This window comes from Priapulus caudatus, unplaced genomic scaffold (genome assembly GCF_000485595.1).
Source record: "Priapulus caudatus unplaced genomic scaffold, Priapulus_caudatus-5.0.1 Scaffold31, whole genome shotgun sequence".
NCBI classification, from domain to species: Eukaryota; Metazoa; Priapulida; class Priapulimorpha; order Priapulimorphida; family Priapulidae; genus Priapulus; species Priapulus caudatus.
The window spans coordinates 21,405-44,053 of NW_014577092.1; the positions used below are offsets into that span (position 1 = coordinate 21,405).

Below are 22,649 nucleotides of genomic sequence, written 5' to 3' on the forward strand. Positions count from 1 at the left end.
CTAGGCAAGTAATTATCCACATTGATCACACTGTACCGCCAGTAGCACAACCCTTGAGGCGAACTCCATTCAATTTGAGGGATAAGGTAGATGGAAAGATAAAAGAATTACTGGATCTAGACATCATTGAACCAGTCAATGGTCCCACACCTTGGGTAAATCCAGTCGTAGTCGTCCCGAAAGCAGCAGGTGACATAAGGCTGTGTCTTGATATGCGTAGAGCAAATGAGGCTGTTATTCATGGCCGATACCCCATACCCACCGTGGATGAACTGCTCCAAAATATTAATGGGTCAAAAGTGTTCAGCAGATTAGATTTAAAGTGGGGTTATCACCAGTTGGAGCTGTCTCCAGAGTGTCGTGAAATCACCACATTCGCCACTCATTCAGGGCTGTATCGCTATAAAAGATTATTGTTTGGTGTATGTTCCGCCAGCGAGCAATATCAACACGAGATAGCAACAGCGTTAGCAGGCATCGAGGGTGTGGAAAATATCTCTGACGATATCATAGTGCATGGACCTGATAAAGAAACACATGATAGACAGCTACATGCAGTAATGAAACGGCTGCAGTCCAGCGGGCTAACACTGAATTCCGACAAATGTCAATTTGATATGGATCAGCTTGTATTCATGGGGATACTACTATCCGAGAAGGCTATAGGGCCTAGTGAGGACAGGGTAAAAGCTGTGATGGAAGCGCGAGAGCCAGCGAGTGCATCAGAGGTGCGAAGCTTTTTAGGTCTAGTGTGTTATAGTGGCAAGTTTATACCGCAGTTCGCGACCATTTCTGAGCCACTGAGGAAACTGACTCATAAGGAGGTACAATTCAACTTTGGTCCCGAGCAGAAAGCATCATTCCAGGCTTTGAAGGACATTCTCGCTAAAGCAATAACGTTGGCTTACTTTGATAAAGATGCCCCCACTAAGGTGATAGCTGATGCTAGTCCAGTTGGTCTAGGTGCTGTGCTAGTACAGGAACAGAATGGGAAGTTCGTACCAGTATGTTATGCGAGTCGTAGTTTGAGCGACTGTGAACGTAGATATTCACAGACAGAGCGTGAAGCGCTGGGTCTAGTTTGGGCGTGCGAGAGATTTCATGCATACATATATGGTATGGAATTTGATTTAGTGACGGATCATAAACCATTAGAGGCTATCTACAGCCCGCGTTCCCAGCCGTGTGCGCGAATTGAAAGATGGGTGCTACGTCTCCAACCTTATACGTTCAAAGTAGTGTATGTACCAGGGCCAAAGAATATAGCAGATTCATTGTCACGCTTTCTAAGTGGTAAGGCCAATGCACCAGGGCATGTACATGGTGCAGAGGAATATGTGGGGTTTGTTGCCAGCAATGCGACACCAAGAGCGTTAACTACACGTGAGGTAGAACAAATGTCTGCAGCTGACGACGAGCTAATCGTATTACGAGAAGCAATAAAGACGGGTCGATGTGAGAAATGCAAAGCGTTTGCGCCAATAGTGGCAGAATTATGCGTGATTGGACAGTTGGTGCTATGAGGTACTCGTATTGTATTACCAAGTAAGTTACGACCACAAGCGCTAGATTTGGCACACGAAAGGCATTTAGGTGTGGTCGGGGAACGAAACAGAATCTAAGAAGCAAAGTGTGGTGGCCAGGCATAGATAGAGCTGCCGAGAAGTATTGTAGATCGTGTCATGGTTGTCAGTTAGTCACGCATCCAGATCCACCCGAACCGCTGAGACCAACAACGCTACCGGACGGACCCTGGCAGGATGTCGCTATCGACTTGCTGGGACCATTTCCATTGGAACATTCGATAGTTGTCCTAGTTGACTACTATAGTTGGTTCTATGAATACGATATTCTAAACTCTACCCTGGCTGTAAAGATAATCGATAGTTTGGAGGAGATATTCAGTCGTCATGGACTCCCTATCACTATCAAGTCGGATAACGGACCACAGTTTCGTTCTGAAGAGTTCCAGGAGTATTGTGATCAAAATGGGGTCACGGCCCTCAAGGTTACTGCAAAATGGGCGCAAGCAAATGGCGAGGTAGAACGCCAGAATAAGTCGCTGATGAAGAGAATTCGTATCGCTCAGGCAGAAGGGTTAGACTGGAAAAGAGAACTCAGGAAGTATGTGACGAAATACCGTGGCATTGACCATCATACTACAGGGAGAAGTCCAGCTGAACTCTTGTTTAATCGTAAAGTGAGAGGGAAATTACCAGATTTCCAGGCAGACAGTCGTAGTGATATGGAGGTACGCGATCGTGATGCTGAACAGAAAGGGAAAGCGAAAATCTACGCTGACGAACGTCGCAACGCGCAATACTCTTGCGTTGATGTTGGTGATAAAGTTCCGATCAGGAAATAGAAAACCAATAAGTTTTCAACAACATTCGATCCGGTTCCCCACACTGTCGTAAGCAAATTTGGTAATAGTCTTGTAGTGGAGGCTCCGAATGATACTCAATACTCATAGAAATACTACTCATGTTAGGAAATACGCGTCGAATGCTAGTACTCCCATACAGGACGATAAGGTAGAAGGTACCGCGTCACCCATGCCACCAATGATTGAAACTAGAGCAAATAGTGGAGTTCCAGACAGTGATGTGTCAGAACTAGTTATAGATCCAGATGTTCAGGCTTCATCTGAAGATACGTCTCAGATGCCACAATCTTCTTTGACAACCCAGTATCGTAGATCCCACAGGCAAAAGAGAGTACCTGCTAAGTACTCTGACTATGTAATGGAGTAGAATTTCGTTTCTATTGTGTTGGAGATACAATGTCTTGAGATTAGTTGTTCCACAGTTGTGTTACTGGAATAAGTTTGAATTTAGTTCAGACATTGTATGTTATATGGCAAAGGGTTTATTGCTCCAGGTTATTGTGTTCCTTTAAAGAAATGAAGAGATGTAATGTTCTATTGTTCATGGATCGTTTTGCCGGGTGGAGAGAGCTCGGGGGCGGGGGGTATTCTAGGAATAAACGTGGTGGTTGAGTTTCACATATCTGCGTCCTCTAATTTATTGGAGTAAGAGTGATGTGAGGTAAAAATATCTACTCTAATTCATGCACTAAGAGAGATACAACATTTATGTTACCCAAGGTACTTACAACTTGTATTTTATACTCAAAGAAAATACAATCAACAAACGCCCATCAGTGAAAGTATATTATTTTAGATAATATATTAATGGCATTCATCTTTTAACTAGACATATGATATCAAGCTTTATGCAGTTTGGTGGAGAAGGTTTTGTGTGGGGGGAAATTCATACTCTTCTTCCCTTGATCTACACATGGAAAGCACAATTCTCTACGCAATTGTATTGAATTGCTGAAGTACACATACCTTTACATACCGTGGGTTTGTGTAATATTGTAACTGCAGATGTGATATGCGTGAACATGATTGTTCAACAATAGATTGATATTTCACGACTTGATTGAACCTAAAACCAATATATTGATGTTGGTTGTATAGTGAGGTGGCAGGGGCCCGGTTGAAAGAGGGGGTGTCAGGTGCAGACAGAAGCAAAAATGTCAAATTCAGAAGGGAGTGGAACTGCACACCTTCGTTATAGCGCTCTCACTAAGAAGTAGAAATAAATGAAACTGGCAAAATGCACGTCGGAAATATCCAATGTACACCACACAGAACTGCTCTCTTTGTTTTACATAAGAAAAAGAAAAGAACAAGAGATGACAAAGAGACAAGAAAAGAAGGAAAATAGGGTCGTGTTTGATATCAATTATTGATAAATTTGCTACAGCTAAATAAGGAAGGCATTTTGCATTCATGCAATTAATTAGTCACGGCGTGCCTTGAAATGGATCCGTCACCCGTGAGTAGGTACAAGACGTAGCAATGTACGTACGTATACTCGGTGTATGTTTTTTAAGCAATCTCTTTCTGGCCTTTTCACTGTAAGCTGAGTATGTAATATCTAAATCGATTATATTGGTGTTTTTGCATAGTGGTCATTTGCATTGCATTGTCATTGCATTGTCATTGTCATTTGCATTTTGCATTGGTCATTTGCATAGTGCTGCTAAAAATTGTACAACTTTTAATCAGCAAAATAATAAATATATAACAATAAGCCGAATTTACAGCTTAGCATATTTGCACAGCTTTTTCAATGTGAAGTGGTCTATTCCTTGTGTAGTTGGTGCACACCAGAACTGAGTTGCTGCCTTCAGAGAAGGGCGATTGTGGCGAGGTGTTACCAAATAGTTTTTCGTCAGGGCACCTGACACCCTCACTATTCGGTGCTGCTAGGAGCATATGGGCTATCATCTATCATCTAACACTAATAGTAGGATGTGTCTATGTTATTACCATCTGGGCGCAATGACTCTTATCTGTGGAATAACCAAACGATTGCGTTTCGGTTGTTGGAGATTATTATGAATCCTAGCATTGTCGATACGGTCTGCATGGGTTGACAGCCACCTTATACCATTCCACTGATGATTTAGCTAGCAGCGGGTTGGCCAGGCAAGCCCATGCATGAATGCACACGAGCGATACCTGCAAGCACATTCTTCCGGGTTAGACAAGCATGGTTCACCTTGGCCAATAGAATTATTGCATACCTCTAAAGTTGGCCAGCCCAGTTTGTACGTCCATGTTTCATGATCGTAGTCAAGCTGGTGGTATTTAGAACCCTGGTACCTTGATATATGATGCTGTAGGGAACACCAATTTAGCAGGTAGGGCGTTAAATCTGAGTACTTTTATGTAAACGCACATACGTATCATATGTAATATATTGTGTTTAGATGTTGTAACCATGCAGTGTGGAGTAACCCTCGTAGTTTGCGTTTTTGTGGCTGCATTAACCCGTTGTTTACACTAGCTGTAACCCACATGTGTTTACTAATGATAAGATATGTGTCTTCTGCTAATCAAACTAACGTAACAGCTTTTCTATGCAGATATGTACACAAATGCATCGCGTCATGATTAGTTGTTCACTATTAGCAGATCTTAGAGTACGTGAAAGGGTGCCAAATCAATTATAATCGTTATATTCGTTAATCGTATCATATTGATATATACGTTTGTTTTCGATCCGTCAATGTTTGGATGAGTTCATGTGCACACATCGCAACTAGTACAACAACAAAAACTTTGTTTGCCCATAAAATATGGCCCGATGGAAGTAGTGTTTGCGTAGCAATACTCGTAGCTGCCACTCCTAGATACGGTAGATGTAGGTGTGGAATTTTACCAGACTAGAGAGAGGGGGGAGGGTAAAAGGACATCTTCAAAACAGGCTGCCATTTAAAACCAGCTTGCAGCAAGGTATGGGCACTGCTTAACGCATTTATTAAAGAAACAAGCTGTGCGTGCCTTTTTGGTGAAAGTTGAAAAATATCAAGTCACTTAATTGAACGTTGGCGAAGTGCCTCGGGCTGCTTACATGTCCATGGCTTGTTCGGAAAACGAACGTAGAAAGGAGGAAGAGCGCTTACCATGGCAGCTAACGTCTTTTGAGGCTGAAAGATCGGCAGCATTGAGCCTGGACCTGGCAGCGGTTTTTGTTGACGATCTGCCTGGTGAGCGCTGTAGGCCTACTTGCATAGTGTAGTTGTACGTTGCACGTGTTGCTACTGTTGCTTTTAGCTGCTGTCGGTCGTGGTGGAGGATGGTGTGGTTAACCGACTATTGCTGTACTTATTGCAGATTTTTAGATATAGTGGATTTAGTGCAGTATCGTTTAAACTAAATTAATACCCTAGCTTCTTAGATGAGGTTTAACCCTTTGTTAATCATGCTAGAAATCTGTTTATAGCATAGGAAACTATATGTGGGAAGTATTCGTGCATGTGTTCGTGTATGCGACGTGTGTGCGCGTGTGCGTGAACGCCTCTATATGCCCGTTTTCTTAAGCGTCGTTACTCATTTCAGGTGTGTCTGCTATATGTCACTATGCTACTGCATGTTTGTGTGATCGTTTGCTAGTCAGATGAACAAACTAAAAGCCACCTTCACGACGACGCGCACTGTTGAGTCCAGTAAGTCATCGCACACCTTAGAAGAGACATGGCCCAACAGACGAACGGCAATGAGAAGAGACTTCAGAAGTCGCATTCCTTGAACGAGCCCAAGCTGGTGGCGCCTCCACGCCGTAAACGCTTGTCACTTCGGCATCTATCCGCATATTTCAACCAGTCGGTGACTGCTGATACCCTGATCGGTTCTGAGCTGACTCACATAGAGCAGCATGCTGTGCCAGGTGAGGAACTGTCCAGTCGTCCTCTCGAGTGGGTCCACTACGGACACAAAACAAAAATACTTGCAGTGGTGCTCCAGCCAAATAATAACAATGTCGGGTTTTTAGCTCGCCGTGACATCGTCAACATGATCGAGCTATTGCCATAATGCACAGTGCATTTATTTTCGGGGCATTTATTTCTAGCAAGAGAAGTGTGAACACATCTACTAGACATCCTCTAGATAGGAAACTTTAAAAGATTGTGGTGAATACTGGGAGGCCCTTTGTCTCGTTGTTGGTGTCACTATTTGCTCAGTTTATCTCTTACTCTACTTTCTGATTTCTCTGATTCTGGCTATCAAATTCTCTCAGTCAGTGGTAATCTGAAAATACATGGACAGTTAGAAATCAGAGGTCAAAGGTCGGCAGAGTCAAAACGTTAATATTCTGTTTATATCCAGGTCAAATATTAACTATATGAATTTTCAAAGAAGGGTGTGATGAACTTGTATTAGTGAAAGTCGTTGTTCTGTGTCTGAGGTGCTAATTTTTTTAGCTCGCCTTGACATTGGCAAGATGAGCTATTGCCATGGGGTGTCGTACGTCCGTCCGTCTGTCCGTCAACAATAACTTGAGAACCGTTTGACCCACATGTTTCAAATTGCATACAGTTGTTACTCCTATGGGAGAGATGTGAACGTCCTATTTTGAAGCACGCCAGTTGACCTACTTTCGAGCCACGCTCACTTGTTAGCAAAAATGGAAATGGCCATAAGTCAGTTCAGGTTCAACGGATTTTGCTCATTTTTTGGTATGTGAATGAATAAGGACTGGCCCCATAACATATCACACAGGTTTTGATATTTTTTTTAAATTATGCAAATTAGGTAGATTTTGGCAATTTCACTATGCATTTCAGTGTCTGCCTACGGTCAATGATAACTCAAGAACCGTTTGACCCACATGTTTCAAATTGCATGCAGTTGTTACTCCTGCGGGAGAGATTTGAACGTCCTATTTTGGAGCACCCCAGTCGACCTACTTTCAAGCCACGCCTCCTTTTTTTGGCAAAAATGAAAATGGCCATCTAGATTAATTCGATTTTGTTAAATTTACCTACTTACCTACCTACCCACCCACCTAATCATGCCTACGTGTAATATTGTGTTTTATATTCTTCGTTACAGTAATTTGACTGGAATATTTTATTGCTTTTATTTGCGCGATAATCGAAAACCAAAATGGCGATCATTTAGGCGTAGCGCCATCTCTCGCCCAGATTTCAGACTTTTAGATTCGAAACATTTATTTTCGCATCAAAACTAACCCTGAAACAAAACAGTGAAATTTTTGTTAGTATAAAACAGGGTATAAAAACATTTGAGCACATCATAAATACTTACCAAATTTTAAATATCATCTCCCTCTTCTATCACACCCAAGGTGAGCTATAGTGTCATTGACACTTTAATTTGAGGGGTGTTGTTGTGTTATTGCAGGGCTGCATGAAACCTCAACATGGTTAGGTGTAAAATCTGGGCTTAGGGCGTGTTTGGTTAGAGCGGATCACTCTGGTCGTGGTTACTTGGCCTAGATTGGCCCAGTCAAACGCAAATCTTCTTCAAATGGGCGCCTGCATAGTTGGTTTCATGTACCACCGTATTGGATCCTCTCGATCACATAAGTCAGTAGTGGGCAAGCTTTTTAGAGCGAGTGCCGCATCAGTGGGCCATGAAAAGTCAAAGGGCCGCACTTTTTAAAATCGGGCGGTGCGCTCTAAGATAATAGGGCCCTACGTGCGTTTCGCCTCAAGGGCGCCATCTCTGGACCATAAACAGCTGAAATGGCATTGCAGAGCGAACCCAGAGACAATAGAACACTAATCTGTATGACACTGAAAAAGTCAGCCTCGGGTTCAAGCACAAAAATGTTGACTTTCACAAAAATTTATTTTTTTTAAATATTTTTTTATTTTAAATTTGCTGAGCTTCCCGGCCGACACAGAACCCACGTAGAGGGCCGCATGCGCCCGCGGGCCGCAGTTTGCCCACCCCTCACATAAGCAATCAGCCAAAACGCCCACGATCATTGAAGCCGAAATCATTCGTGATCCTTATTGTTGATTTGTTCAAACGGGCACTTTGGCACAAATGCTTCTATAGTCAGAGTAGACAGTAAGCTAATAATAAAGCAGTTATATACTTGCTGTAATTTTTTATAATACCACACAGGCATCCCCTGATTATAGGAAGTTGCTTACGCCATTTCTTAGCTGCTATCCGCTACTCCCCTCTTAATGTACCGTATATATTACTCTTCATATCATCCGGGTATCACGCGCTGTGAATCCATGCCGCGTCTGTAGGCGTTTTTAACGGTACAGCCCGTACCTGTAGCCGACCAATCATCCATGTTCTACGAATTCTAATATCTTATCTATTACTTCACTCCAGCACGTTTGCATTCACTCATTATTGGACAACAACTTCCATATACATTTGTAACTTTAGCCCTTACTGCTTTATCTGTTGCTTCGCGAACGTCCATGTTCACTGCCTGTAGCTGCGTTTCATGGTGGACTGCAGGCTCGGTGTAATGACATTTCCTTTGTGATAATATCGCTAGTTCGCTTTTGAAATTCTTCGAATATTATTTTTACGAAGTGGTTTGGTGCGCGAAAAAGACTTAAAACTTGAAGCCGCAGTTTTTTGACAGATGCGCGGCCATTCAGTTGAGTAACTGCATTAATTGTTGCGTAGAGGCGAATAACATTATAAAATGTCTTGTTTATCTGCCTTCAAACTGCCCTCTGTTTGGTTGGCCATATGTACCAAATTCCTCTCAAGTGCACACTGATTTACCATATAATAGATATATATATATATATATATATATATACTATATATATTCGCCGTTTCTTCTGCGTAAGCCTTTTTTAGATATTGGTTTTGAGCATTACATTAAACTTAGTTTTGATTGCTCGTTTCCATTTTTTTACTTTTAACAGAGTATATTACAACTGCAAGATGCAGACAACGGCTGAATAATGGTTTTGACTATCTAGTTTTTTTTTAGCTGTCTGCTACGTTTTTACTTAACGTGGGTGGTGTAACTCCTAGTATTTCAGTGTGTGGTCTCACAGGGTATACACGTAGGCCTATAGCCGGGGCTAATGACCCTGATTTATTACACGGGTGGATCTATTACTTGCTGTCAAGAAATGATCGTGTATTTAATCGAAGATGTAAGAAAATTAAGGGCAGTGGACTCTCGCGAAGGACAATTTAGAATATTATCATAATGTTTAGAAGCTGAAGTTAGAAGCAACTTTTCGCTGTCATACATTGGAATGTAAATATAGGGATGACGGTCGGATCGGGACGTCATACAGGCTCGTTGGCGAGTCTATCCTAATGCGCCCACTCCGTGTGCAGCAGCTGCACGCGTGTGGGCTGTAGCGCATGCGGCATCTGCGTTCGGTAATACATTCCAGTGTGCGCCTGTGGGTAACGAACATTCTGAGTAGGTCTTTTAGCATCCGACCATGCGCGCCTGCCGTCGTTATATTGATTGAAGCCTCTAGCTGACCGATGTAGCAATGGCGGACCTCGTTTACTGAACTAGCTCTGTGTCGTACTGTTGAAGCACCAAGTTATGCGTGATCATCAGCTGAAGCTTTGCTAGGGAATTCAACTCACCCGTACGACTCGTGAACTACGAAACTGTCCACGTTGGTGTGCAAAAACAGTCCCGTTATAGTGAAATGCTTGTAAATGTTCTTGGTGCAGGTAGCTGCAGTAGCTTGATCGATCAATGCCGTTCCTGTAGTGTAGTCATGTCATGCAGTCAGGTTTATGTGCTGTCATCAGTGTATTATGAGTCGTACTACGAACGCCTGTGTTGCTAGCGGACACGTAATCAACACGGTAGGCTGTACTACTGGAATTATACACGTGGCATTTTGCTTTCAATTAGTGTGCGAATGAAACCCAGCTTTTCCGCGACAGTGAATGAGCGACAGGGGACAGAAAAAACATTGTCGGCGTATGGAGTCAATTACGTACTTAGTAAATGATATTTTCATCGCGGCTGGTTCCGCAGTTTGGAGAACGATGTCTCTATGTGGACTCGGACGGAAATCACAGGCGGATAAGGAATATGTAGGGCCTTACGGGCAGAATCGTCTATTCGGCGTGCAAGGTAGGAGTGTGCCGTCATCGCAGTGTGATGTGGTGCAGTACGTGTATAGGCGATGCTTGATACTGTGGCTCATAGGGTCTATGCCCCCCAGGGTACTGCCTGAACGTACCCTGGGTACGGTCCGGTATACCGGAACGTACCCTGGTAACTATCTGATATGGTTAGGGTTAGGGTTAGAGAGTAGGCGTAGGCGACTCCCTAAACTCGTTAGTGGAGTAGGCGAGGTACGGTCCGGCATATTAGATAGTACCAGGGTACGTTCCGGTATACCGTACTATACCCAGGTTACGTTCCGGCAGTACCCTGGGGGACATAGACCCTCTCAGCGATACTGTCATGTGTGTGTCGTGGCAGGTTGATATGTTATGGTGGAGTGCTATTTGATTCTGCTATGTAAAGACATAATGTGTTGGATAGCATAGCAGCTAGTAGTGCAGATGGGGTCGTTGTCGTATCAGGTACTACAGATATGTACCCGAGGTAGTTTTAGGTTGTTTAGTATTTTTATATGAGGTATCTTTAGGGTTAGGGTTACGGTTAGGGTTAGGGTTAGTGTTAGGGTTAGTGTACACTTCTGTAGTACAAGTCTGGCACACTTTGTGTATACATATATGTTCCTCGGGTACATATCTGTAGTACCTGATACGACAACGACCTCTTGAGCGCTAGTAGTCGCACGTATCCACAGGCACTTGGAGCGTTTCAATAAAATATAATGCTAAATAAATACGAAATCTATTTACTACCAAAGTCTTAATGTTTCTATACTCTCTATCACCTATTATTGCCAACAATTTCCTGCAAATGCAGTCCAAATGCTCATCTGCAGCAAACGCTGGCTGCCGCTGCACACTGACACATAAATATATTAGTGTGCAGCGGCAGCCAGCGTTTGTTGCAGATGAGCATTTGGACGGCATTTGCAGGAAATTGTCGGCAATAATAGGTGAAAGAGAGTATAGAAACATTAAGACTTTGGTAATAAATAGATTTCGTATTTATTTAGCATTATATTTTATTGAAACGCTCCAAGTGCCTGTGCACGTATCGTTCTACGTTGTGTACAGGGATAGGAGCATGCTATGTGTGTATGCGTGCGTGCGTGCGTGCGTGCGTGCATGTGTGTGTGCATGCACGCAGGCATGCACACTTGCGAGCGTATGGTTGTAAAACAAACTGTACCATGGAACATATACAATGTTGCCTGATGAGCAGTGCTGCTACTTGTAGGCCTATAGCATTAATGTGGTTTCTCACCACTCATGGTCTGTGTGATAAAAGTTACTGCATTTGAAAGAACAATAGTATATAAGATCCGGTAAATAGATAAAATAAGGGGGAAAACACATAAAATGCGATAAAAAAAATTCTGCTAGTAGGTGTCACTGGCATTTTATTTGCTTACAACGAATTATGAGAACATTTTAACACAGTAATTTTTGCAGTTCTTTTGGACATTTAACTCTCTGTCTGGATTGTGATTATGTATATAAAAAAAGGGGGGATGAGACTAGTATATGGAATTGTATGTATATGGTGTTCTCGTGGTGGATTGTCACGGGATTGTCACACCATTGATGGTCGGTTCTCGCAATAGTATTATTTTCTTCTAATTTTAAATATAACAAAGAAATAGTTGTCGGTTGTTCAGGTGTCATGCAGTTTTGTAACCCTTGAAAATCATTGTTACCCTCAACCTCCAGTCTCTGCATGGTTATATTGATTTTCCTCAATCCACAAAACTCGTAGGAGTTTTGCATAATATCATTCTAGGAACTGTAAATGCCTCGTGTCTCGGATGACTACGTAAAATGGTAGCTCTACCAGTGTAGCTATCTTTCCCTCACCATGCAATAATTGTATAACATATTCTAGGCAAAATTGATGCCTTAGTTATTGTGAGGGCGATATTGATTATTGTGGACAGAAAATCAATGTCTGGAAGTTGACTGTAGGCCTACATAGCATTGGTTTTCCAGGGCTGTAGTGGCCTCCCAAAATGTGCTACTGCAGAAAAATGTAGGATCACCCAGTGATAGGATAGCATAAGTGGCGGTTATGGTGTGTGCCGGCACACACGGCAAATGCCGCAGTCGCGAAGCCCATGTGGGGGGTCTGGCCGTCTGGGGGCCCTCCCCCAGAAAATCTTTGAAATTTAGAGCCTGGAAATGGCATTTCCTGCATTTTCAGGCCATGTTGAAAGCAACCAATTCTGATCATTTTAAAAGGTCAATTTGTAAGTTTCAAAAAGGAATGTAGCTAAAGCTGATGTTTTGACCAAAGTATCTAAAATATATGTTATGAGTATGATAACTAATAAAACATTGTTTACAAATTTGTATATACTATCAGTATCAGTACATAATTATGAAAAATAAGCCTATTTTCAATCTGCATTTATACTTTCACTATGAACATCTGTATGTTTTGAAGTTTGAAATCACAATACCTTATATATATAGGCACATTGTCATATTAAATACACATTCCAAATCTTAGAGCACTGATATAGCACCTCTAATTGATCAGTATTAATAGTAATACCAGACAGTCCAGCTGATAACAGTCAGATAACAGTCAGCTCCTTGGTTCCCCGCAAATTTTTTTGTGTCAAAATAGTGGCTGCCGTGGCTGCAACTACGGCCCTGTTTTCACATGCCACAAAATGGGTGGTACCTGTTCCAATTAACACTGTACATTTGTTGGGGTCAAGAAAGTCATACGGTCAGGCAGTGTGTGCCCCCCCTTAAAAAAAAACGATTGGTTGCCCGAGCAACCAGGCCATAATTGTTTTGTTACATGTGGAATCAGATGTAATTAAATTATTCCAGGCTATGAGAGTATGCTGGTGAAAGTGATCAATTGGATTTCTATTTACTCACTTTATAGTTTACCCATAATTTATTAAGCATAACACAATGATCATTGAACCAATTAAGGGTTACCCAAAATATTAAATGAGCATCGTCCTTGACCTTTTTTCCTCATAATTACAATCCGGATAGATCGGCTGAAATCTGCAACATTTGGACGAACTATGGCCCTCGCCAAAGAAGCAATGAACTGACATTGACGGCAGTATAGTATTTTATGGCAAACATTACTGTGATATATGTTCTGCTGTAACATATAAATCAGGAGTAGATAATAGGGAGGAGTAATCCTATATAATCCTGTAATCCTATATAATCCTGTATAATCCCTATTATCTACTCCTGATATAAATTGTACTATGCTCGTCAGGTGTTTCATGTCTACGTACTCTTTTACTGTGTCCGTGCTAGGTGGCTGCACCACTTTGTGCATGGCAACATTGATTTTAAGCAAACAACATTGTGTTATATTTCATGGCACGTGTTGTGGTCTTTCACTGTGGTAATTATAGACTGTTTTTGCCCGCTCGCTCTCTCTCTCTCTCTCTCTCTCTCTCTCTTTCAACCCTCCCTCCCTCCCTCCCTCTCTCTCCAATCTTTACGCCTTACGCAAATGTACGCACATATGCGAGTACTGCACGTACGAGCATATATACGCGCATGTCTCTGTGTAAGCTTGCTATACGTGGTTTATCCATTACATTAATTCTCCGGTTTATGTTTAGCAATTTGCAGGAAACTAAAGTGCCATGCAGAGCCAGCCATTAAATATTAGATTTATATCACGTGATTTATATTGAGCTTTTCACATGCCTCGGTGCATCCCACAAACCATTTTATTAGCATTAGTAATGAGCAGCATGTATGTATACGCAGATTTTTAGCTGCACGTGTCTGCTAGGTTTTTGCTCGACGTGGGCGTTGTACCTCCTAGCTAGTATTTCGGTTTGTGGTCACACATAGATATGGCTCATAGGGTCTATGTCCCCCAGGGTACTGCCGGAACGTACCCGGTACGGCTCCGGTATACGCGGAACGCTACTGGGGGTACGGTCCGGTATACCGAACGTACCTGGTGCGCTATTGATCTGGTTAGGGTTAGGATTCAGGGATAGGGTTAGGGTTAGGGACGTAGGCGTAGGCGACTCCGGTAGCAACTCGTTAGTGAGTAGGCGAGGTACCGTCCGGCATATTTAGATAGTACGCAGGGTACGTTCCGGTGTACCGGACCGTACCCAGGGTACTTTCCGGCAGTACCCCGGGGGACATAGACCCTCTCAGCATAGATATGTATACCCAGGGCTGGGGATAATGACTTTACATGGGTGGATCTATAAATTAATTGCTGAAAAAATGAAGGAAATTGCATGCAGAAAATTAGGGGCAGTGGGCTGTTTTAAGAAGGATGATATGATAATTTAGTCTACTATTATTGTGAATTTACAGGTATTATACGTGGCACACTAATATTTATGCATGAGATTCTATACTGAATAATGTAATAACCAGACCATGCAATCTCGTAATTGAGTAGTGTAACTGCTGTCATTTACATTACGAACTAATACAGTATACATCATGGCTTTTTATCTGTATCAAGAGCCTATTCGTATACATTTACATTATATATAAATGTTTATATAAAGTTCATTCCTTTGATTTTCACATGCAAACTGCAAAACGTAGATTAACACAATGAGTTAGTAGGCGCGTTCACACTGGCGTGAATTAGCGGGATGGCAAATCCCGGTTTTTGCATTGCGATCGAAATACGAGATTATTACAAGTGTGAGAAGCAATAATCTCCACTAATCAATTGCGCGATCAGCATCGCGCGTCCAAATCGGCACTTTTGACTCGGATTATTTGGAATTAGCTGCGATTATTTGCGTGTGCCGGTATTCTTTCTATCCTCATCAATTCCAAGCGACGTGAGCAGTGAGCAAATCACCATGAGCATCATTCCGGCAGTGAGCATTGCGCAGTCGATTTAATAGAATTATCCCGCTCGGCGATTAGCGACCGATATTTCGCCTGTGTGAAGCAACGACACAATTATCTGCGGTATTTCCATCGCGGTTTTTCTTGTGTGTGAGCACGCCTACTAGTGTCATGTAAGCATCACTTTTTGAGGTTTCCCGTGTGGTAGGAGTGGATTGAATTTGTGTCCATGTGTTCACCCCCCCCCCTCTCAACCACTGGTAAACAGCAGATTTCGTAGTTCCTTTTCTTGTAGGGACGTCTATTCCTGATGTAGTGAGGTGCCTGACTCGAGGGAATTAACCCAGATCTTATTAGCTCATCTGACATAGCGGATGCCAGCTTTGTAGATATTGGGGCATTGATTGTCGGCGTGCGTCGCGTGCGTCCGTCAACAGTTGGCATCAAATCTTAACGCTGCGACGCGGCACGATATTGGGGCGTGGGGGGGGGGGGGTAATCCGAAACACGATTGGAATGCTCGAAGCTGGGCGGGATCAAAAGGTCAAGGTTCAAAGTCAAGAGGTGTAAATGAAGTGCGGAATACATTCCCTCCGTAATACTTAAGGGTATAGGCGCAGGAAATGCAGATTGCAGCACAAATCTAAACGGCTTCGACCGTAGGCTCGTGATAGTGGTGTATAGCAATCATGGTAGGAACAGCAATCACTGTCCTGAAATTTGGAGGTCAACAGGTCAACTGGGGCACTGGCAGATTTAGACATTTTCTGAGGACATGGTCTGACGGAGCGTTGAAAAACTTTTTTGTTTCACGCGTGACCTACCATTTTACTGGCTTTTATTGAAAGGACATGAAATTACTTTTTCCGGCTGACATGGCGAAGAGTAATGTGTTCGGATAATTTTGACCCTCAACGAGGAGGGTTAAACATGGATTTGTCTGACTGTAAGCAGGACTGAACTGCTTTTGCTATTAGAGCCCCGTCGGCCGCCACCCTCCCTCGCCCTCCCTTCGTCCTTCCTTCACGCCCTCCGCCCCTAACCCGACACTGCTCGACGCACCGCCTACCTGACGCTCGCGCATGATTTCATATCCTTGATAACATGTTAATATAGCGAAGTCATTAAAGTTACACAGCTGTATCTTTACTACTTTACTACCAGTAGGTATAGCCTATCATAGATTTTAGATCTGTATTAGTAGTATATCCTAGATATATATGCTCTGAGCGCGAACGCGGTGGCAGGAGGGCGGGCGCACTTGATTCGGTTGCCAGTGAGTTTATCAGAAGAATACCTGGCTACAGTACACGTGAGTTGAGCGCTGCCGCTCTGCGGCACTTGTTATTAAAAGTTCAAACACTGAGACATAAAATGGCTGGAGTGCAAGTGTGCACAGCCTGCTTCCATCACTCAAGTTAGCCAGTCTGGGATTGGGAATTCGAGCCCTTGGCTTCCGGTCGGCATGCCCTCTGGCATCATGGGATGCAGGCTGTAATATCGTGAGTTAGCACATCGCCAAGGCCGAGACACAGTAATACAGTATATATAGAGATATATCATTGTTAGCAAAAGATGGCTGTGTGCTGGGCAAGATATAATGTGTATATGGACTATGGATGTATGTTTCCATCTTTCTATTCATATTGTATAGGTATTAGGGGGTTCCAAGTGTCATTGAAAAGTAGAACCAATGTTTGAAATGAGTCCCAGTGGATTCGATGGCATATTTTCAGAGTTGGTGTCTCATACATAATGAAGTGAAACTTTAGAATATCTTCCATATTTGAATATACCATATTCCATATTTGGATATTCTATTTTTGGAATATCTTGGAATCTCAAAACACTAACTGGATATAGCATTAGTTATATTTGTAATATTTATCCAGCTGTGTGTATTGCATACAGAACAAGTCTATAGTAGTTTAGGACCAGACGAATGAATTGATAAAGTGGTTTGGCAGTGCGTGGCATGTCCCCCTAGCTAGCTGTGGGGACATTTATTGTGGGTATTTCATAATTATTCTTGTGCCAATAGAAAATCTCGTTTTGCTATGATATAACATATCATTACATAGAGATTTTGAATATTAGTGATGCCACCAAGCGTTGAATTTCGGCTGCAAATTTAATTCCCATAATCTTCATTAGTCCCCCTTCAAAGCTGCCCCTAATAACAATGTGTTTTTTGGAATAACCTTCCAGAGAAGTTCATCATACCTTATGAGTGTAAATAAATGCATTTTCAGAAATTTATTATTTTTGTTGATATGTACGCAATACATTCAAAGTAAAAGGTGTGCTTGCTCTTTATAGGCCCTATAGGCAAAAATTAGTAAAGGGTCAGTGGTAGAATCTACAATAATACCAGTAAATGTTAAATCAACAGTCATATCAGTGAACATTGCAAAGAATTCTGCAGATCTGAAAAAAACTGATGATAATTAAGTAAAAGCATCACAATTGTGGTAACTGCTAGTCACAGTGTCATCTGTTTTATCTGCTGTGTAGTGTCGTCTGTTGTGTTAGCTGCCAGTTGCAGTGTCTTCAGCATGGTGTGCTAGCTGGCAGTTGTACTGCCCCTTGTTGTGCTACCCTCCAGTCGTAGTCACTGGCGACGAGATCACCTCTGCGCCCCACCACACTCATGCTACAGCACACACACATGTATACACTATATATATATATATATATATTTATATAACGTGTGTGTGTGCGTGCGTGCGTGCATGCGTGCGCTGTAGCATGAGCATGGAAGGAGCAGACTTGATCTCGCTGCCAGTGATCATAGTGCCCTCTGATGCACTACCTGGTAGTATCATGGTACTCTGTTGTGCTATGTGCTTGTTACAGTGTCATCTGTTGTACTAGCTGGTGTCAGTGCATTCCGTTATGCAACTTGCCAGTTACGGTACCTTCTGGCTCATGATGCTGTTTCTAATAGACCGCTTCACTTGCAGATAATCTCAAGGAGGATGTCGCACACCTTACTAAAGGCCTGCACATGGTTAAGGTTCGAGGCGCAGGCAAACAGTACTCTCGTCATTTTGAGCTTACACCTGATCTCATGGGAATCCGCCAATGTGACTCTAAGAAGTGGATTAAGCGAGGAAATTCCTATTGTAAGTATGAATGATAGATAGCTTGTGGTGTGACTACCTTAATTAATAGAGTCATTGAGTATGTGCATATAGTGTTCAAAAGGGCATTTTTAGAAAGGATACTTGAAAATCTCTATATAAATCATCATGATGCTATTATGATGCTCACCAAAATGAAACTATTCATATCTATCAAAATAATTACAAATCTGCCATGTGCTTTCAGAATGTATTTTCTCTTTGTTCATGCCATAGAAAGTAAAATCCGTTGTTATTATGGGCTTCATGGCTGATAGAATTAAGAAGCCGTTCGATAGAATATGCATCGTTGTCTATCTCGCATCTCAGTTGACCTCGCCGAAATCAAGGAGATCCGCTCAGGATGGAACACAGACGTGTTCCAGGCAGCGCAGAAGCGAGCCAGCTATCATGAGCCGCTGGAAGAAGCACACTGCTTTTCACTGGTGCTGGGAGAAAAACATGACACGCTGGACCTGATTGCGGACTCCGAGGAGGACCGCTCGTGCTGGCTAACAGTTCTCAACACGCTCGTCAAACGACAGAAGTACTCAGCTCTGCGTCGACGTCACTTCAAGTATCCTTTGCCCATGTGCACTAGTACTACTGAATATTATTTACTGCTACGACTAGTACTACTGGACCCTCCACTGTTACTGCTGCCACGGTTGCCACCACCACCGCCAACACTTCTCCATCTATTCCTACTAATGACTCGCTACTAGTTAACACTGATGCGGGCAACAGAGGCTCTGTGGTTTTGGATATAAACAGGAAATTTTAGTTTTAATTTATCATTGTGTGTATAGACTTGAAACTGCCTTACATCTAAATAGTTGTAAATCTATTTCACGAGTCTCTCCATATTCCAGGTAGAAGAACATTACATGAGGGTTTTTTAAACTATGACCAGTACTGCTAGGTTTCTTGACAGTTGCATTTAGATGGGTAAAGAATCATTTTCTAGCGTCGGATGCCAACAGAGACGGTGTTCTCAACTTTGAGGAGGTCATGAATGTGCTCGGTCAGATGAACATCAACATGGATCGCCATCATGCGAAGAATATCTTCAATGTACAACATATTTTACCTTTCTTTAACAAGTTATTGTTAACTTATAGTTTACCATAACGTATTATTTTATTATATACTATAACAAGTTATAGTTTAACAAGTGTATAATAGACATTTATGGCCTTATGTCCCATCGGGGGACCAAGTAAGTAAAAATATACATTATTAGGATTTTTATCTGAAATTCCCTCCATGCATTGGGTGTTGTGGTTTGTGTTTGATTATTGGTGGTTGGTTTCAGAAAGCCGATGTGAAGAAGCAAAAAAACAAGAAAGAAGAGGATGCCCTAGATCCAGAAGAATTTGTTCGTTTCTATACATTGCTCCGGCATAGACCTGAAGTATGTATAAATGTTATATAATACGGTGATATGTTGCTTCTAGTAAGAATCTTTTCAATTTCAAAATGCAGATGAAACGCTTTTATATGTCTAATGAATCAAGTAGATTGAAATATGTCAGAGTGGCAACCAGCAGTGTCATCAAATTTAGACGAAGTGTGTTTGAGTTTAATTTGCACAAGTAAAGAAGTAGTCCCTGCATGATTACGATTTTGTGTTTACTGCATGATTTACGACTGATAAGCAATGCAGTATGCACTGTTATGTTGCACTACATGTTTCTACCTGCTATCTAGAAGTAGCATTATTTGTATTATCGCCTACATCTGTAATCTGCCCAGTGTTTATATAACTTCCTACATTCTTGTTTACTTGTTTACTTGTTTACGCATATATTAGCAAATTTGGAGCATCACTATCTACACGTACAGCATTGCTCTCAGCATATACATGAGAAATTGAGCACCACTGTTATCATATATTATTGACCTTAGTTTGGTAGGGAATTGCAAATTGTGGATACATGAATGAATGTGACAATGCTCAATACAGTATGCATATATTGGGAGTTCATTTATGCGACGGTGTCTATGTAATAAGGAATGAGAGAAGGAATTTTTTACTGTCCTTTAGATTGACAAGATCTTTCAAGAATTTACCAAAGATGACGATGATGATTTTATGGATCCAGAGGAATTACAGGAATTTCTTAAAAAGGCACAGAAGGTAGGGAAAATTAAGCACGGGCAGTCAAGTCAGGGCTTAAAAATAAATGAAACAGATGCAGAGAGATAGAATGAGAAGAGGAAGGAATTGAAGTGAATAGAAAACGAGATAAACATTGAGTAATCTCAGAATATAGAAAGAGCTTGAATGAAAAAGAGAGAAAAAGGAGGGAGAGGGGGGGAAGGGGGCCAAGGTAAATGGAAAGGCTGAAAAAAGAAGTAATGAGGGGAAAATGAAGGGTGATGTAGCATACAAAGCATATAATGATGTAGCAGCGAGAGCGAGGGACAGTCAGTAGAGAATGTAGAAAAATATGTGGTGTGAGTTCATGTACAAACGTTTTTGTCCAGGCCGATGTCAGTGTTGATGAATGCAGAGCTATGATACAGAAGTATGAACCATTACAGGAAAACAAGGAGGTCGATGTCCTCTCCGGGGAAGGTATAACCTATCAGTTGCTAACCGACTGATCATTTTTTGCATCAGTCGATTTTTCCTGCTTTTATGTTTCATATCCTGTGATCATGCAACCACTGCGATGGCTTAATTAGTAGAGTGCTCGCCTCGCATGTGGAAGGTCGTGGGTTCGCATCCCGGCCGGGTCATACCAAAGACTTGAAAAATGGTACACACTGCTTCTCTGCTTAGTACTCAGCAAAACGAGATAGAGTGTGGAAACGGTGCCAAGAAGAGAGCCTTGTATGTGGCAGCACCCGCCAGTGAAAACTGTGAATCTTTTCATTTAAAAACATGGAAAAATTGTCGAGAGCTGACAGTAGAGGTTCTCTGAGGAGACCTAGAGTCAGAAGAGAATCTGTGAATCTGTGAATATCAAAGACAGAGAAGTCTTGTTAATACAAACATATCTTTTATAAGGAGTCGAGTCCTCTCTGTATATCACGCCCACGTGAACAGATGTCTGCCATGTTCCTGGACCTTTTAATGGCCGCCCAGTGCATGTACAAAAACAATCAATATATGCGGCAGTTTGGCCACTTAAATATAAAGAACAGTATAAACCAAAGTACATTACAGTGAAACATTTTCTGACATGAAGGAATAAGAAAATGTGCATTTACATGTTCACAACTGGTTACAATAGAAAATTCTGCATGCCGTGGTATCTAATGGTTTATCTTTGCAGGGCTTCGTCAGCTGCTGCTTGGTGCAGAACAGGACATCTTCAATCTAAGGTGCAATCAAATCTACCAGGACATGACCCGACCAATAACACACTACTTCATTGACTCGTCACATAACACGTGTGTATTATGTATATGTATATATTGCCTTTGTTTTAACTTATTCATTTACCATTACATATTTAACATTAACTAAGAGGCTTTCTATATATATTATATAGTTATACATATGTACACATTTGAACATGTTAATATACTACTATATATCACGAGTTAGATGTAGCAGATTAGTTAAACATGGTCACCACAGCATGAATGAGCAGAAGTTCACTTTAGCTTATTAGACTGCAACTACAGTTTAGATTCTTTATACTTATCATATAATTATTTAGTAATAAAAATATAGTAATAATAATTAATAATATAAATATAATTGTAATAATATTTAGGTGATGTGTTTTAATATATTTTATTAATAAAGCAGTTTCTTGCCTGATATAATGTCTGTTGTTCAATTGTATACTGTGACAATTTAAAACATGTTGCAGCTATTTAATGGAGGATCAGTTGCGAGGACCCAGTAGTATTGAGGCTTACAAGAGAGCACTTCAAAAAGGCTGCAGATGTGTAGAAAGTGGGTATCATTTAATTACAATATTTTAAAATATTTAATTAAATCATTACTAGATTTATATTACACCGGTTGGATTCTGTTGGCATCTTTAAGACTAATTGAAAACTTGTGGGGTTATATATTATTGTATTGTATTTGTTGTATATGTTATGCTATACTCTGATTGTAGTGGACCTTTGGGATGGGAATAATGGTGAACCTATAATATTCCATGGACACACTCTAACATCAAAGATATTGTTCAAGGATGCACTCACAGCCTGCATGGAGTATGCTTTCAAGACATCAGAGTGAGTGTTGAGCTTCACATAGAATATGACCGTGCACAGCAGGTTGGATAATGTTTATGATGTGGTGAAGCACATAAACAGAG

At 41.6% G+C, this 22,649-nt stretch overlaps 1 protein-coding gene across 8 annotated transcripts in view; it reads left to right on the top strand.

Moving 5' to 3' along the window:
- Positions 1-22,649, top strand: part of LOC106816345 (1-phosphatidylinositol 4,5-bisphosphate phosphodiesterase delta-4-like) — a 41,299-nt gene that overhangs the window by 6,036 nt on the left and 12,614 nt on the right. For 2 of the 8 annotated variants that reach the window (XM_014820968.1, XM_014820926.1), the window contains exons 1-11: positions 4,607-4,716; positions 5,918-6,245; positions 18,202-18,363; positions 18,691-18,937; positions 19,305-19,434; positions 19,676-19,774; positions 20,408-20,500; positions 20,851-20,941; positions 21,645-21,762; positions 22,191-22,276; positions 22,446-22,566. In XM_014820968.1, the coding sequence (XP_014676454.1) occupies positions 6,053-6,245; positions 18,202-18,363; positions 18,691-18,937; positions 19,305-19,434; positions 19,676-19,774; positions 20,408-20,500; positions 20,851-20,941; positions 21,645-21,762; positions 22,191-22,276; positions 22,446-22,566 (1,340 nt within the window). In that variant the 5' untranslated portion in view covers positions 4,607-4,716; positions 5,918-6,052. Of the gene's footprint in view, positions 1-4,606; positions 4,717-5,917; positions 6,246-9,766; positions 10,425-18,201; positions 18,364-18,690; positions 18,938-19,304; positions 19,435-19,675; positions 19,775-20,407; positions 20,501-20,850; positions 20,942-21,644; positions 21,763-22,190; positions 22,277-22,445; positions 22,567-22,649 lie in introns of those variants that run through there. The other 6 variants (XM_014820943.1, XM_014820960.1, XM_014820934.1 and 3 more) reach the window with 6 other exon arrangements.